At 58.0% G+C, this 15,432-nt stretch overlaps 4 protein-coding genes across 4 annotated transcripts; 2 read left to right on the forward strand and 2 right to left on the reverse strand.

The window, feature by feature from the left end:
* Nucleotides 1–1,463: 1,463 nt before the first annotated feature.
* MKK02DRAFT_36174 (putative gamma DNA-directed DNA polymerase) lies at nt 1,464–6,737 on the reverse strand (the record flags this gene model as incomplete). The annotated part of the gene is made up of 7 exons (XM_053089363.1): nt 1,464–1,482; nt 1,732–3,583; nt 3,638–5,593; nt 5,638–5,848; nt 5,884–5,929; nt 5,991–6,183; nt 6,722–6,737. 7 exons carry the CDS (start codon nt 6,735–6,737, stop codon nt 1,464–1,466), a joined length of 4,293 nt encoding a protein of 1,430 aa, XP_052948220.1.
* A 157-nt stretch (nt 6,738–6,894) lies between these two features.
* MKK02DRAFT_22195 (uncharacterized protein) lies at nt 6,895–7,915 on the forward strand (the record flags this gene model as incomplete). Its single annotated transcript, XM_053086532.1, has 5 exons — nt 6,895–7,177; nt 7,253–7,381; nt 7,430–7,522; nt 7,579–7,593; nt 7,644–7,915. Coding segments are annotated over 5 exons (792 nt in total), but the record flags the coding sequence as incomplete, so codon positions are not given.
* A 544-nt stretch (nt 7,916–8,459) lies between these two features.
* On the forward strand, nt 8,460–9,551 carry MKK02DRAFT_6664 (uncharacterized protein; the record flags this gene model as incomplete). The annotated part of the gene is made up of 6 exons (XM_053093684.1): nt 8,460–8,547; nt 8,603–8,678; nt 8,737–8,966; nt 9,034–9,117; nt 9,246–9,394; nt 9,456–9,551. Coding segments are annotated over 6 exons (723 nt in total), but the record flags the coding sequence as incomplete, so codon positions are not given.
* A 3,509-nt stretch (nt 9,552–13,060) lies between these two features.
* Nucleotides 13,061–15,043, reverse strand: MKK02DRAFT_36176 (WD40-repeat-containing domain protein; the record flags this gene model as incomplete). The annotated part of the gene is made up of 4 exons (XM_053089364.1): nt 13,061–13,171; nt 13,232–14,246; nt 14,299–14,484; nt 14,532–15,043. The coding sequence occupies 4 exons, from the start codon at nt 15,041–15,043 to the stop codon at nt 13,061–13,063; spliced, it is 1,824 nt and encodes a 607-aa protein (XP_052948223.1).
* Between the last annotated feature and the right edge of the window lie 389 nt (nt 15,044–15,432).

Consider the following 15,432-nt stretch of genomic DNA (forward strand, 5'->3'; position numbering starts at 1 on the left):
GGTCTTGATCTACCCTAAGCAAAGTGCTCCGGGGTTTAATTCCTCTATCGAACGCTGGTCGACAATATGGAGTGCTTCGGCTGTGAGCAGGATAAGAACTGAGGTACTGAGAAGCCGACCTGGATCACACGATTGAATAAGTGCTAAGCGACAGTAAGTGACTCACGGCGTTTCTTGACATCTGATTGGCGGGGGCTTTAAGGATGATACATCACTCCTGTAGTTCTCATAGCTACTCATGACCTTCCACATCCGCGATCCGCTGCCCAGCCACAACATCGCCATTGGCTCGCGTCGCTTTGCTGGCCTCAGCGCGTGCCGCTGCAAACAAGCGCCCGGACTGTTGCATGTCCTCCCCCACTTTCAGCTCGAGATTCTCGATCGATGTCACCCACCTCCGCTCTGCGCACAAATCGGCATTGCTCGGGACTTTGGCTGCCGTTGCACACACACTGACACAGGCGCTGCGTAAGCAGGACAGAAGAAGGAGCACCTGATCTTGCCGTCTTTGGTGAGGTGGCTGACTTTGACAGTTTCCCAGGGACTGCACATGCTCTCATCCGTCCAGATGGACAAACAACCGTCGTCGCTGGTCACGAGAATCTTATGACGCCGTTTGATCTCCTCTTCGACCAACAGTTCTTCTCCGGTGCAGATCTTGAGGACGGACGGCTCCCGAAGATTCGCCAAGAAGATTGACAGCGACTCCGTTGGCGGCTCTTTGAGGTCTTCCCCCAAGGTGAACTCGCTGTCTCCCTCCACTGTGTCTCCACTGAAGATGTCCGTCCTGATCAGTCCACCGCCCCACACAATCTAGGTGACCTTGTACACTGTGTCAGGTTCCGCGTATTCGCTGAACGCTTGCTCGAAGGCGGCATCACGCATGGCTGTGAGTGCACCGTCAGCATTGCGGCTTTCCGACGGCTCGAGGAAGCTGTAGACGATCAGGGGAGTGGACTCAGACGGCTTCACATCCGGACGGATGACAGAGCACTTGCTCTCGACTTCTTCATCATTGTACATGGCGTAGTTGTGTCGTAAGTGGCGAATGTCCTGGCGTGGGTAGGGCTGGGCCACTCAGTGGGATAACGTTTCTATACCTGGAATCCAGAGCGGAGTGTCAAACATGATGAGCAGGTCGGTCTCGACTGTACAGTGAGCAGGCAGCATGAGCCTTCGATGACACATGTCACGCCTTGAGACGGGCGAGAACTCATCTGTGGGGCCTGCAAAGGAGCGAAGGGATCTGACGGAGCGAGCGGGAAGACTCGCCGATTTACGTTCTCGCCTGACTGAGACAGAGCGAGTATACGAGCACAAAGGGCCACGAGCTATAGCGAAAGTGGCGAAAGTGCGAGATGGCCAGTACTGCATGATTGGTCCAAGCGGCACAGTTGTGACCTGAGCGGGGAAGTGGCGACAGGCTAAGATTGACTTCGTCGAAGCTGTAAGTCCGCTGCGCATCAACTCGACACCTTATCACTGTTCGGTAGTAGTTGACAGGGACCCTGTGGGACATTGCAAGATACACACTCGCGAGAGCCCTATACGTGAGTAGTGAGAAGCCCGGTGTTTTCTCCATGCGGTCCGATATAACACCTCCTACATGTCTTCCAAGATGTCCCAAGATCCCATCACGCCCTCATCTTCCCCTTACCCGCCCACTTCGCCGGCCGCCCACCGCCCGACCTCGCAGCCTGCCTCGCCGTCCCTAGCGCCACATTCTCGTACCCCTTCAACGGCGGCTGAGCCAGCAACCACCTCTTTGCCTTTGCCCCAATCCCCGCCGCTTGCGCCTCTAGAAACGCCGTATGCGTCTCGGACGTGAGATCCGGGAAGAGCTGTACCGGCTGCCCCGGATCTTCGATCTCCCTCTGCACCACCTCTCGTGCAGTCCCCAGGGTCCCGCCCGTCTTTTCCAGCACCTCCGCAATATCCAGACTCTCGCCCGCCGGGATAGGCGTAGGATGGCTGGGCGTCTCGCATGTCATAAACACCTCTTTCCGGAGTACATGGTCGACATCTACCGCCGAAAAGAATGCGACGCCCTGGGGTACATCGCTGATTCCCAGGTTGAAGCAGAAGAGGGCGCGCGTCCATGCATTGGCGATTTGGAGGGCGAGGGCACAGCGATACCGGTCCTCCTCTTTGGCGAGGTACCGGACCTCGTCGTGCACCGAGATGAGGTATCGCGCCGAGATATTGTAGGTTTTGAGTAGGTATTCCATCGAGACGATGAGGAGATGGAGGTAGTCTACGCCCGAGGACTGGACGACCCAGTTTATACGTGAGGGGAGATAAGAGGAGCTTTCCTCAAGATACGACTTTCGTAGGGCACGGGTGACGCCGCATCCGAGCGCAGGAGTGGTAGGTCTGTCGGAAAGGGCGATAGCTTCGAGCGTGTTGAAGAGGAAACTTTCTGACCCGCCGTACCAGATGGACGGGCGTACCGCGGGCGGCATAGTCAGGCCGCGATTCGCCTTGGTCCCCTTGGTAGCCTTGTACAGCTGCTTGGCACGTTCCGCCGCTGCCTCCTTGGTCAGGCTCGCATCTCCCTGGAGAAGCAGCTGGACCGCATGCTTCTGGCCCGCTCCGTAGATCCGCGAATAGTTGAAGACCTTGGCAGCATCCCGCGAGATACCCAGGATACTGGCCGTCTTGGAGTGAAGATCCGTTCCCGCCGATTTGGTCCCTTCGAGCGTCATCCACCCGATCGCCGTGGCGCCATGACACCCAAACTGGCTATCACCCATGACGGACGATATCCACAATTCCTCCGAGTCCACGTCGGCGCCGACGATAGCGTACCCCGGTGGCGCGCGGACCATCGCCTTGAGCTCTGAGCCGACCCGGTTCTTCTTGGCATTGGCCGCGGTGAGCCAGGTCGACTCAACCGCCCGCCGAGTGACAGTCCCCATGGTGATCACCTGAGGGAGGATGATGCCCTGCGTCCGCGCCTCGTCCGCAAAGACGACCATTTGCTGCTTGATCCGCTCGCGCGATGACATCCAGTACGAGCACAGAACGTTCATGTTGGTAGCGTCCGCAGCGGCTTGACGGATGATGGTATTGTCACCTCCTACAGCGACCTCGGAAGCCATCTCGCCCGACTCGATCGCCTTGACAAAGGACTTGGATAGGGGATTGCCGACATTCTTGCCCTCGCCGTCCTTGTGTGGCAGGCGGCAGTAGATGTACTGGCTGGCGTCGAGTGTAGGGTGGTTCTCCGCCAGCTCCTTCCTCAAGGACGGGGAGGAGACTGCGCTGGACAACTGGGAGTCGTCCGCGGTGGATTTAGGGACTCGGTAGAGCCACTTGTGCTCCCGGCTGTGGATGAGGGGGTGATTTTGCCATTGTAAGCGGAGAAGAAGGGGAGCGACCGTCTTTTTGGTAGTGAGGTCGAGCTCGCCAAAGGGGATCTTGGAGCTGGTGGCCGGACCGGTGAGGTCCCAGTACCACTTGGGCCAGAACCCGAGCTGAGGCTTGACAGGAGTTTTCGACTTGCGAGCAGATTTTCGGGGCGATAGGGATGGGGTGGGATGGGAGGGACTGCCGGTTTCGGTGACCGAGGTGGAGCTATGAGCTGCCGGGTTAGTTCGACCCTCCTATAAACGCGCTCCGACGCTGTACTACTCACCGTTGGAATGATTGACCATCTCCCAATCCAGCTGAGAACCCCAGATATCCCCCTTCCCTAGCTTCTTCATATCCTCCACTGCCACCTTCAAGCCCTCCATGATCTCCGTCACCCCGTCCGCCTTATTCGAGACCAGCCTACCCAGCAGATCCGGATACACACTCGTCAACTCCCCTTTGCTAAGCAACCCCTTCATTCCCGGTCCCGTCAACTTGGTCTTCCTTGCCTCTTTCGGCCCGCCGACACGGAAGATCGCATACCCCTCGACGACGCTTTCGAGGTGCATATCTTTCGGACCGAGATGGGTCGGCTCGCCGTGCGCGTCGATGTAGTCGCCGAGGCGATCTTCGGGAACGAGGAAGCACCAAAGGTGTTCCCGGAGGTGTATGACGGGGTGTGATTTGTAAGAGAGGCGGAGGATGAGAGGGAGGAGATTGCGCTGGCCTTTATTGTCGACGAGAGAGGAGGGGTCGGTCTGGTAGGAACCGTACCAGGCGGGAAGGGCGTCGGAGGGTGGAGAAGGTGTAGCGGGTAATGCAGGTGGAGAGCCCTGTTCAGGCGGCGGAGGCACGGGATTGTCGGAGTCCGGTTCGGTCCACCGAGCCGACTTGGGTGTCCAATCCAGCTGTTCCGCCCACACATCCCCCTCGCGCTTTCCTTCTTTCCGCAACTTCTCCGCCAACACTCTCAGCGCCTTTCTGACCCCTTCATCCATCTCCATATACTTCTCCTCCGCCGCTTTGAGATACCGCTCCCAACTCTCATTAACTGGGAGGAACGAGCTCGCCATAGCCAACACGCCCGCAAAAGTCGCCGGATGGGGACAGGACGCCCTATACAGAGGCAGTACCTTCTTGTACACTTCGTGCGTCGTATGCACGTCACTAGCACAATAGGTCAAGAGCTTGTGTAGCTCCGGAACGAGCTGCGATGCGTGCGTAACCACATCGTCCCCGAACCGATCCCGGATGGACTTGTCGACCGGTATCTTGCAGTGAAGGGCCGCAACGTCCGCGAGTGAGTTGACAGCCGTAACGTCCTCCCAGCGATTATTCAGCGCTTCCATATCGCTCTCGCCGGATGATCCCCACTGAGAAAGGCTTTTCAGCATCTCCTCGTCCCCCTCCATCTCGGCCTCTTCAAGCAGGGCGGCATGCGCCTCCGACTCAAGCATGACCTTCTCCGCCTTGTTCTTCTTGTACTTGAGCCAAGCCGGACGCTGCACCGACGTGATCCCCCGGGTGGCGACATGGAGGGAGAGTGTGTCGAGCCACCGAGTTGCGGTCCGCGAGAGGTCGTACTCCTCCTTGACGCGCTGCCGGTCGTATCCTACATTATGACCGACGACGATGCGTTCGTGGTCACCGGAAAAGAGGGGAATGAGGTCGTGGCAATGCTGAGGGGGTGTACGGGTATCCCAGAATTCACGCTTCGTATCCGGTTCCGACGGGGGCGGCTCGAACAGCGTGGGACTAAGCCACGAGTACCACGCGTTCGGAGTAGCAGCAGTCGCCATGACGGGGTACGAAGAGAGCTTGTACAGCGTCTCGACGTCAAAGCAGACAATCTTCTCGTCCCCAAGGTCCGGGACGGCTGAGATTGACTCATCCCGGCCGTACCGCGTCCATCCCGCCCGCTTCATCTCCCATACCGCCGGCATCGGTGGGAGCTCCGCATTGACAAACTCCTCCGCTAGGCTTAGGTACGGTTCCGCCGTTTCCTGTCCCAGCGCGATAAAGTGTTCTCGGACGTTCCGACCGCGAAGGGGGGGCATCGTAAAGTTGATCTCGGGCAGGATGGCGGCACCTTCCGGAGAGAGCCCGTGAGTCCGAAGGTGATCTCTCGAGATGTTGAGAAGGCGGTCGGGTGGTTGTGGAAGACCCGGTCCGGGGAAGAGCTGGGAGTGCAGCGAGGGCGAGAGCAGTTGAACGCCGACTGCGTTTCGACGTATTTCCGCTTGACTGTCAGCAACGACCTCAGTACAGCACAGAAAGACTTACCCCTCTTCAAAGCTGTAGTACTTGACTCGGCATGTGGCGTCTCCTGCACCAATTCTTCCGGAATAGGCTGCTCCCTCGCCCCCGATGACAGCTGAGACGGTCCGGCTGCCGGTACTTCGATTGCATCACCAGTCTTCTTTGACTTCTTGAAAGACTTCGGATCGGACAGAGATGGCAGCTTCTTCCTTTGGGTCCGCTCTTCTACTGTCAGCTCAGTCAGTAGCAGGATCCGCTCTGCAAACATACTCGGTTTTGGCTTCTCCTCGATTTGGCTATCCTTGGCTTGTCCAGCCTCAAAGACAGCCGCAGCTTCCCCAAGGTCATCGCCTGCACGCCATTTTGGCAGCTGATACGACTGTAAAGTCTCCTCGTAGTCCAGCTCCTCTAGCCCTCTGCCTGCCATAGGGCGAAGGCGATCGTAGTCATCGGACCGCTGGTGTTTTCTCGGCGCCGGGAGGGTATAGGACCGTCCCGCTAGCTGCAATGGCGAAAAAATCAGACAAGGCCGACATCTTATACGCTGTGGACGTGTGAGCCTTGCGACGTCTAAGAAGCGGAGCATAGGGGTGATGTATGAGATGGAGACGGACATTAAAGAGCCATCTCTTTCGCAGCAGATGCATTTCCGCCTCCACTCTGGCTGAATGACGTAAGCAAACAAACACCTTATGACGCGCGCTCTGAAGGTCAACTCTTACTCTTCCCTTCGTACTTCATCCTTCTACTGCAACAAAGTATCCACTCAGCAGCTTCAGAGCCGACAGCTATGGGCTTCCTATCGTGGTTCTCAAAAGCCCCAGCACTCGACTACGAAACTGTTCTCTCCCGCTTGGCGAGTGACGTCCACGATGCCAAGGTCCACCTCTCCGAAATTCGGCTGCGCGAGAGGCGCATGGGCTTCTTGACCAACCTGTACGGATTGGGTCTGTGGGCGCTATGGCTGGGATTGTGGTGGATGAGGAGTATCCCCTTTGGACTGTTGGGATGGGACCATGATGGGCTGGAGGCGAAAGCTGTCGGTGCTGGAGGGATTATCGCCGGACCAGTGTTGTGAGTCCTTGGGCCAGCATTTCTCGGCAGCTACGATGCATTGTAGCCATGATGAACCCAACATGCTGACTATCCAGTATCTGGGGACTGAATAGGCTGGTACACCTGTACTTCAACCGTCAGAGGAACTTCGAAGGTGAGCTAATGCTTTAGGATCATTGGACGGCTCTGAGCGTCTATAGCTGACTCTCAGAAACTCACTTACGGAGGCTCCTCGCAGACCAGAAGAAACAGGTCGACGCAATCAAAAAGGCTACCAATTACGACTCTACTCGGAAGCTCATTGAGCAATACGACCTGCAAAATGGCTCGGGGCCGATGCCGATCGGATCGCCTATGAACAGCTCTCCATCTACTCCTTCGCGAAGGCAGCCGGAGACACCGACACCGGCGGGACGATCAGGAAAGGGTCAGCAAGCTGTGCTCCCGCCGGGGACGCCGCGAGCTCCTGGTCATCTTGTTGGAGCTGGAGGGACCCCAATGCAGCTGGGTAAGCTAGATGTCCCTGTTCTTTTTGCGGAACGGAACGAGCTTACATACATAGCTCTGGGTACCCCTATACCAGCTGGCATGAGCCCCGAGCAAGCCGCTATAATCCAGATGCAACAGGCCCAGGCTGTTCACCCCGTACTCCCGACACCAGAAAAGCGGTGGTACGACCGGGTTGTCGACTCGGTCCTAGGAGAAGACCCATGTAAGCTGACTGTCCACCTTCGTGGTGCGAAGAGCTGACACGTTGTAGCACAGGCCACTCAGAGCAAGTACGCGCTAGTCTGCGGCGAGTGCTTCAGGCACAACGGATTGGTTGGAAGCAAGTACGAGTGGGAAAGAATGCGTGAGTTTCATCTCTAGGGTCAACAGGTGATCTCCAGCTTGAGCTGACACATCCAGAATGGCTATGTCCAAGTACGTCGCTCGGCATATCTGGAATAGACGGGACAAGCTGATTCATCTAGGATGTAACCACATGAACCCCCCTCCACTCTCCCGCAACGCAGCCGGTAGTCTCGCTTCCGGTCCCGCTCAGTCCGCACCATCCGCAATCATCCCTCAGGCCTCTTCCACTCCGTCTCAGCTAGCCCGTCAAGCTGCATCGCCCCGACTGCGTCGACAGCCTACATCAGAGGCGGCGACCCCTCGATCCTCAAGATTACGGCAGGAGGTATTTTCGGCGGAAAGTCCGGACGGGGGCGAGAACGAGCGGGACATGGAGGTGGATGATAAGTAAGAGGTATCTGCATATAGCGCTAGACAGTAAGTGCGTTCTGACGGTGCTGGTCTTGCATCGAGCTGATCGAGTACAGGTACAGTACATCCTTAAGCATGCATAGGGAATGAAGCTCAACGGTATCCAAGCAACAGATCAGACTGCCTTGGACCGATATCACCCCGATGCGGCTCCGGGTCCCTGTGCGACGGGGCTGGTCGAGCTTGACAACGTCATTGTCGCTAATGCTACTCATCGCCGAGTACTGACGAACTACCGCTCATCGTACGGGCCGCCGAGTAGAGGCAACGGTAACGGCCCCAACCACCACTTATCAACTGATTATTCCCCCTCTACAGCAATGAGCTACCTGGTATATATGCCGCTCTCCCTATCTCTTCTCGATCCTTCACCCTACTCCCAGTCTCGTCTTCCACTCCACTCTTCCCACTTCGCTCTTCTTACAAGGCACTGGTTGCCCTTTTTTGCTCTTCTCTTCAAAACTCCAGCTCTACCTCTTCCTTGTCAACTCTTGCCAACTTTCCACCTCAAGATGCTTTACCTCATGAAACTGTTCGCCCTCCTCCCTCTCCTCGCCTCGATGGCCACGGAGAGCGGAGCTTCGCCGATCACCAAGCGGGAAGTACCCCAAGGTAAGCTTCGTTCTTCCATAGCTTTCGCAGCAAGCACAAAAGCTGATATGGTCAGAGCTGTCGCACAAGAAGTACCTCACTGCCACTCAGCAGAGTCTTCAGCTCAACAACCCCGACAAGATCCAGGATCCGTAAGTCCTTCCCTCCTCACTCGTTCCATCACCTCTCTATGACCCAGCTGACATCCAGTGTCTTTGGTCTCCTCGGTAACGCAGCCGCCGCCGCGGGCGCTGGGTCCATCACCAACCTCGACTGTCTCCAGCAAGCTACGGCCGACCAGGCATTCACCAACGCCAAGGCCGCCGGGGACGTCGATGGGATGACGGCCGCTTTGGTCTATCGGTCGATTGAGCGCAATACGGGTAAAGTAGGGTTGAAGAGTGTGACGTGTACCGAAGTGGCCAAGAATCCCGAGATTGGTAAGTTGTGTCCCGCTTGACTCTGTATATGGTATATGGTCGTACGGGCAAGGAGCTGACGATATAGCGGCGCTCAAGCAGCATCAGGATCCAGCTTCGGACGGCGCGGCGGCGGAGAACAAGGCGATCACGCTCGAGCTGGCTCGGCAGAGTGAGTCTTTCTTCCACCCTTCGTTCCATTCGCCATCACCCTCCTCTGCACCTCTACCCACTCTCGCTATCTCGTCTCCTCCTTTACATCCGAGCCTGTCCTATGTGAGAATTATGGCTGACCCCCAGTCGCGAGTGTGGGCGGAGACCCCTTGACTGCGCTGGACGCAGGCACCTTCAGCCCCGGAGACCTCAACGACAATACCGGTAAAGGCAACACGTGCGACGTCGCGGATGACGCAGAGGGATGTATCTTTACGCAGAATTTGCTCGTTCCTGTGAGTCTTCTCTTGTCTTCTTCTTCTAGCTTATGGGGACGGGGACGGGGCTGATGATCAGGACGCTACCGAGGCTGAGATCACTGCTGCCATCTCTGCTGGCGGTGGGGCCGCTGCCGCTCCTGCTGCCGGTAATGCCAACGCCAACGACGCTGCCGCCGGGAACGACAACGGTCAAGCCAAGGCCGGGAACGCCAACGCTGGTGGTGATGCGCAGGGAGATGCTGCTGCTGGTGGCGGCGCTGCTGCAGGGGGGGCTGGTGCAGCTGCTGGTGCGGCTGGTGGTCTTGATGTCGGGTCATGCAGTAAGTCCAGTTCTCCCTGTCCTCTTCTTTTACCCTACTCCTCATCCTCTTGTTCTATCCTCTTCGCAGCCATAGCTGACTCCTCAGCCGACTTCTCCATGACCTTCTCGGGCGGGAACGATGGTCGCGCCGCCACCGAATTCACCTTCATCCCGACCGACCGCGCTTCCTTCCCTCAAGCTTCGGCTCTCAACCCCAACATCATCACCAACGCCATGTGCGACGGCTTCGTCAATGGCTGTGCCAAGTCGGCGGCCACTCGGGATGCGTGCAAGGTCGTCGCGGCGGGTTTGAAGACACAGGAGGAGTCGGGGGCGTTGAAGCGGGATCCAGGGTTTGCGGAAGCTTGGTTGACTGAGGTATGTCCTTCTTCTTCTTGTCGTTGTTGTATGAGAGGGCAAAGGCTGATATCTTTAGTTGCAAGGCGCACTCGGGATTCAGTCGACCGGTCAAGGCTCGGCGGGCGGGGCCGGTGCTGCTGCTGCTGCCGGTGCTGCCGCGGATGGCGCCGACGCTGGTGCTGCTGCCGGTGGTGCGGAGGCGGATGCAGGGGCTGCGGCCGAGGCGGATGCTGGAGCTGGCGCGCAGGCGGACGCAGGTGCTGGAGTTGCTGCCGGTGCGGATGCTGGTGCTGGCGCTGCTGCGGGTGCCCAGGCTGGTGCCGGAGCAGCAGGTCTCGACGTGGGGTCATGCAGTAAGTTCCCTTCTCGTTACTTCCTCTACGATCCACTATCCCCAGCGCGTCTTCTGTCCTTTTACCCGGCTCCTGATCCTCTTTCTTGAGTGAGACATAGCTGACTTTACAGCCGACTTCTCGATGACCTTCTCGGGCGGAAACGACGGACGCGCAGCAACCGAGTTCACCTTCATCCCTACCGACCGCGCTTCCTTCCCTCAAGCTTCGGCGCTCAACCCCAACATCATCACCAACGCCATGTGCGACGGCTTCGTCAATGGCTGTGCCAAGTCGGCGGCCACTCGGGATGCGTGCAAGGTCGTCGCGGCGGGTTTAAAGGCACAGGAGGAGTCGGGGGCGTTGAAGCGGGATCAAGGGTTTGCGGATGCCTGGTTGACTGAGGTATGTTCTTCTCTGGTCATTGTCTGATAGGGTGATAGTAGCTTATATCATAGCTTCAAGGCGCGCTCGGTATCCAATCGACAGGTCAAGGCTCGGCGGGCGGTGCTGGGGCTGCTGCCGGTGCCGGTGCTGAGGCGGACGCAGGGGCTGTGGCCGAGGCGGATGCTGGAGCTGGCGCGCAGGTGGATGCAGGCGGTGGAGCTGCTGCCGATGCGGGCGCCGGCGCTGGCGCTGATGCTGGTGCTGACGCTGCTGCGGGTGCTCAGGCTGGTGCCGGAGCAGCAGGTGCAGCAGGTCTCGACGTGGGATCATGCAGTAAGTCTTGTTCTCTTCTCTCCCTCCACTATCTGTTAGACTCCTTCACGCATGACTTCCGTCTCCTCTTCCCCTTGTTTTTCAAGCATAGCTGACTTCTCAGCCGACTTCTCGATGACCGTTTCGGGCGGAAACGACGGACGCGCAGCAACCGAGTTCACCTTCATCCCTACCGACCGCGCTTCCTTCCCTCAAGCTTCGGCGCTCAACCCCAACATCATCACCAACGCCATGTGCGACGGGTTCGTCAACGGCTGCGCCAAGTCGGCTGCTACTCGGGATGCTGTAAGTACCTGCTTCTTCACCTGTCCTTACCCCTTCCAGTCTCTTCCCCCTGTCCCGCCTCTCCTGTCCACCACGAGGGGCCGAAGCTGACTTTGCAGTGCAAAGTAGTCGCCGCCGACCTCAAGACCAAGGAAGAGGCCGGTCAACTTAAACGGGACCAAGGTTTCGCCGACGCCTGGCTCACTGAGGTATGTCTCAATCTACTTTCACTGTCTTGTCCAGTAAACCGTCCTATCCCTGTCCTTCTGCCGTTCTCTCATCCCTCTTCCGGCGCCCGCTCATCAGCTTGTGATACTTCCGGACCAAGCTGACTCTCCCAGCTTCAAGCCGCCCTCGGAATCCAATCGACCGGTCAAGGATCCGCCGGTGCTGCCGGTGCTGCTGCCGGAGCCGCCGCTGCACCTCCCACCGCCGCCGGTCCCGGAGCCGCCGCTGGAGCTCAAGCTGGCGCCGCTGCCGCTGGTATGGGCAAAGCCAACGCTGGCGACAAGGCCGCCGGTGCCGCCGACAAGAAGAATGGTGTCAAGGGGGAAGCAGGGCCTGGGGCTAAGGGCAAGGCGGATGCTGGCGCTGGCGCTGGCGCTGATAAGGCGGACAAGGGCGAGGGAAAGGGGAAGGGCGGAGCTGGCAACAACGACAACGCCAACAATGACAAAGCCGGTGCGAAAGTCGACAAGGTCGCCGCGGACGCTCAAGCCCAAGCTGCCGGTAATGCGATGATGGGTCACGCCGCCGCCGCCCCTGCACCACCGGCCGCTGCTCCCGTCGCCGTCGCCGCCATGATGGGCCACGCTCAGGTCGCCCCTCCTGCGGCTGCCGCCCCTGCTGCCGTCATGGTTGACAAGATCGCAGCCCCTGCTGCAGCTGCTCCTGCGGGCAATGTGAGTTTTTCTCTCCTTTCACCTTCATTCCTCTCGGCCAGGATGACAGCTGAATGTGATAGGCCGCCGCCGGCGGGAACGTCCAGACCTTCACTGGTGCGCTCAACGGCGCTGCTGCCCCGCCCGTCGTCCAATCTGCTGGTAATCGCCGTAAGTCATCTCCTCTCCCTTGCTTTGACCAATGAGCTGATGGTGATTAGCCTTCTCGGTCAACGGCAATACCTTCCAGAACATCGGAGCGGCCATCAACCGGTCCTGCGCGATTCAGCACAACGCCTGGTATGTCTTCTTCTCTCCCCTTCCCCCACCTCCTTCGCTGCATGCCCCCATATGGACATAGCGCTGACACCTCAGCGGAACTGCTTTCAACACCGGCAAGGGGACTTCCAACGTTGCCACTTGTGACGCCCAGGAGAAGTGAGTTTCCTTTCCCACATCTCTCGGTGTTCCGGTCGAGGGTGAAGCTGATATGACAGGGAATGTCTTGCTGCAGGTGCTGGCGCGGGCGCTAAGCGGTCGAGGGTGTTTAGGGCTTAGCTTACTGGTTCTGCTCACGCGCAAAGTAGATAGCTAGCTAGGAAACCCAAATGAGATCAGAAGTGAGATGTATCGATATGCGTATGAACTCTGAGTACTCTGAGTGCTGGTGACTTGGCTCTGAATCGATGGATCTCTTGCTCAGTAGCCGCTTTGTAGCAGCTTGGCCCTCGACATCGTGAAGACGATATCAAAAGACATCTAGGACAAGATCGTGCATGCAAGAAGACCATCACTCTTATACAGCAGTTGGAGCTCCAAGAGATCACCCGAACCGCGCAAGTGCCCCAGACTCCTTGACGATCTCCCCGTTGGCGATCTTGCGCTTCTCCTCCTCTGCTCTGGCTTGCGAAGCAACCTTCTGCCTGAGTGCGATCTGCATATATCAGCTCTTTGCTCCTGACCAGAGACAACTTCTGGCGGAAAGCCAGCTCACCGTCGTATTATCCACCACATTCTTCTTCTTCTTCTCGAGATACCTCGCCATACTCTTCCCTTTACCCCTCATCTTCTTCTTCTTCTTCTTTTCTGGCTCGTCCCCTCCCTTCCCACCCTCGTCATCATCCTCACTACTCTCCCTCCCCGCCAGATCCCCCTCCGGATCGACCCCTCCCTCGCGCAACCGCTCCATCCTCCCTTTCTGGCGATAACTCCTCGCCTCCTTCTCTGCATAGCTCTGCGGCTGCTCTTCCCGCACCTTGCCGAGATACTCCGTATCCATCGTAATAAGCTCCGGGCGGATCTTCTCCAGTACGCCCCGAACTTCCCTCTCTCTCCGTCGAGTGTGAGACTCAAAGACGTCCGCTTCTGCCGAATCAAAGTTGGCCTCTCCGGAGCCGGGGACGAGGAGGGACGAGATCCCGCGTGCATGGCCGACGGCTAGGATATCGTCGAATGGGCAGAACTTGATGCTGTCGGCGGAAAGGGAAGGGAGGGGGAGTGTGAGGTAAGGAGTGGTCGTCTCGTCCCTGAAGACCGAGACTCCGCTTTTCCCACCGACAGCGAGCATCCCTCGTCCAGAGTAGGAGAGGGAAATGGGATTGTTCCGCATGGAGAAAGAACGAAGCTCTTTTCCCCACATCCGCCCATCCCAGATCTTGATCTGCCCGTCGAGACCGGCTGTAGCGGTGTACCGGCCGGCAGAGGATTCACTCGGATCCGAGGCAATGGCGACGACTGGTCCTCGGTGCGCTAGGAGCTTGACGTGCGCGGATGTTTGATTGGGGGACCAGAGTGTCATGGTGCCGTTGGAGTGACCGAGGTGTATTATGCCAGAGTGGGAGTTTTGGGCCATGGTGGATGGGGAGCCGAGGTGGGTGGGTATTTGGGTGAGCATGACGCCAGTGGAGACGTCGTGGTATTTGAGCCATCCGGCGTGGCCGACCGATGTGAGGAGGTAGTGGTAGGGAAGGTATTCGAGGTGGGTGGGGTCCATGTGCTGCTTGAGCTTGCTACGGGAATCAGCCTGGTCCTCTTGGAGCTGGGATGGGTGTCAAGGCTTACTGCAGCTCTACACCGTTTTGATCGTAGACAAAGACATATTTCTTCTGAGCGACGGCATAGAACGACTCGGACTGAAGGAATTTGATCGCTCTGACGCTTTCCCGAAGTTGGATCTCAGAGTGCAGCCGGCCAGCTTGCCAGTCGAATGTCGCTACGTGCCCCTTGGACGATGCTATAGCTATATGTCTGATGATGAGCTTGGCTCCTGCTTGTGGTATATCCTCATAGCTCACCTTCCGTTCCGCGTATAGTCCACCTTGTAGCTCCCCATATCCTCAAACTTCAGATCAAATCGCTTCGACCCGCTCGCCACTCCTACTTCCTTGACAATCTCCTCCTGGCCCACCCGCCACGTCCTCTCCCCTTGATCCTCATCCACCTCAATACCTCCCAGTCCACCCGCCATTGGCGCATTCAGCCACTCATTCACCTCCGCCCGCTCCTTCTGCGCCCGCTTGTTCGATACATCCGTCCTTGCCACCCTCGCGCGGAGCTTCTTGTCTCCTATCCGCGCAACAATTTTGTTGGCTTGGAGAGCTGGCTCCGCCGAGCCAGAAGCTAGGTTGTTTGTACCGAATGCAGAGGGGGTGCGGGTGTTGTCGAGGATGGAATAGAGGGAGGGGTCGATCTTTTCGTCCCCGTACTGAGTGTTCTTGTGCGCTGGGGCGGTAGAGCGCGCTGAAGGCTTCATACGGCGCTTCTTGCCGGGATTGAGGGGGCCTGCGGAGGCTAGGAGGGCGTCCATATTGGGCTTTGGTGCTGATAAGGGTAAGGTGGCCAGAGCAGGAAGAAGTTGGAGACAGCTCTATCAGAATTTTGGGCAATTACGGCATGTCATGCGGGGACTCCAGGCCAGATTGGTCAACAGAAGATGGACAGGAAGAATGGTCGTTGCGCTGCCCAACCGTCCGCATCCCCATCTGGCGCACATCGAGGGACTCCGATAGTGCTGCAAGGAACTTCCATGGCTTGCTATCGGGACAGTAGTGAGCGAGATGTAAGACGGCATGGCAATGGCCTTCCCACCGCGCTCATCCCTGCTGGTTTCGCACAACCATCGTCCATTAATGACACTGTCTGGAGGGCTTTCCTCTGTCTTTCTCCTTTGATCTATCCTGACTCACGATACCTAGC

This window comes from Dioszegia hungarica, assembly GCF_025882075.1.
Source record: "Dioszegia hungarica strain PDD-24b-2 chromosome Unknown MKK02contig_6, whole genome shotgun sequence".
Classification (NCBI taxonomy): Eukaryota; Fungi; Basidiomycota; class Tremellomycetes; order Tremellales; family Bulleribasidiaceae; genus Dioszegia; species Dioszegia hungarica.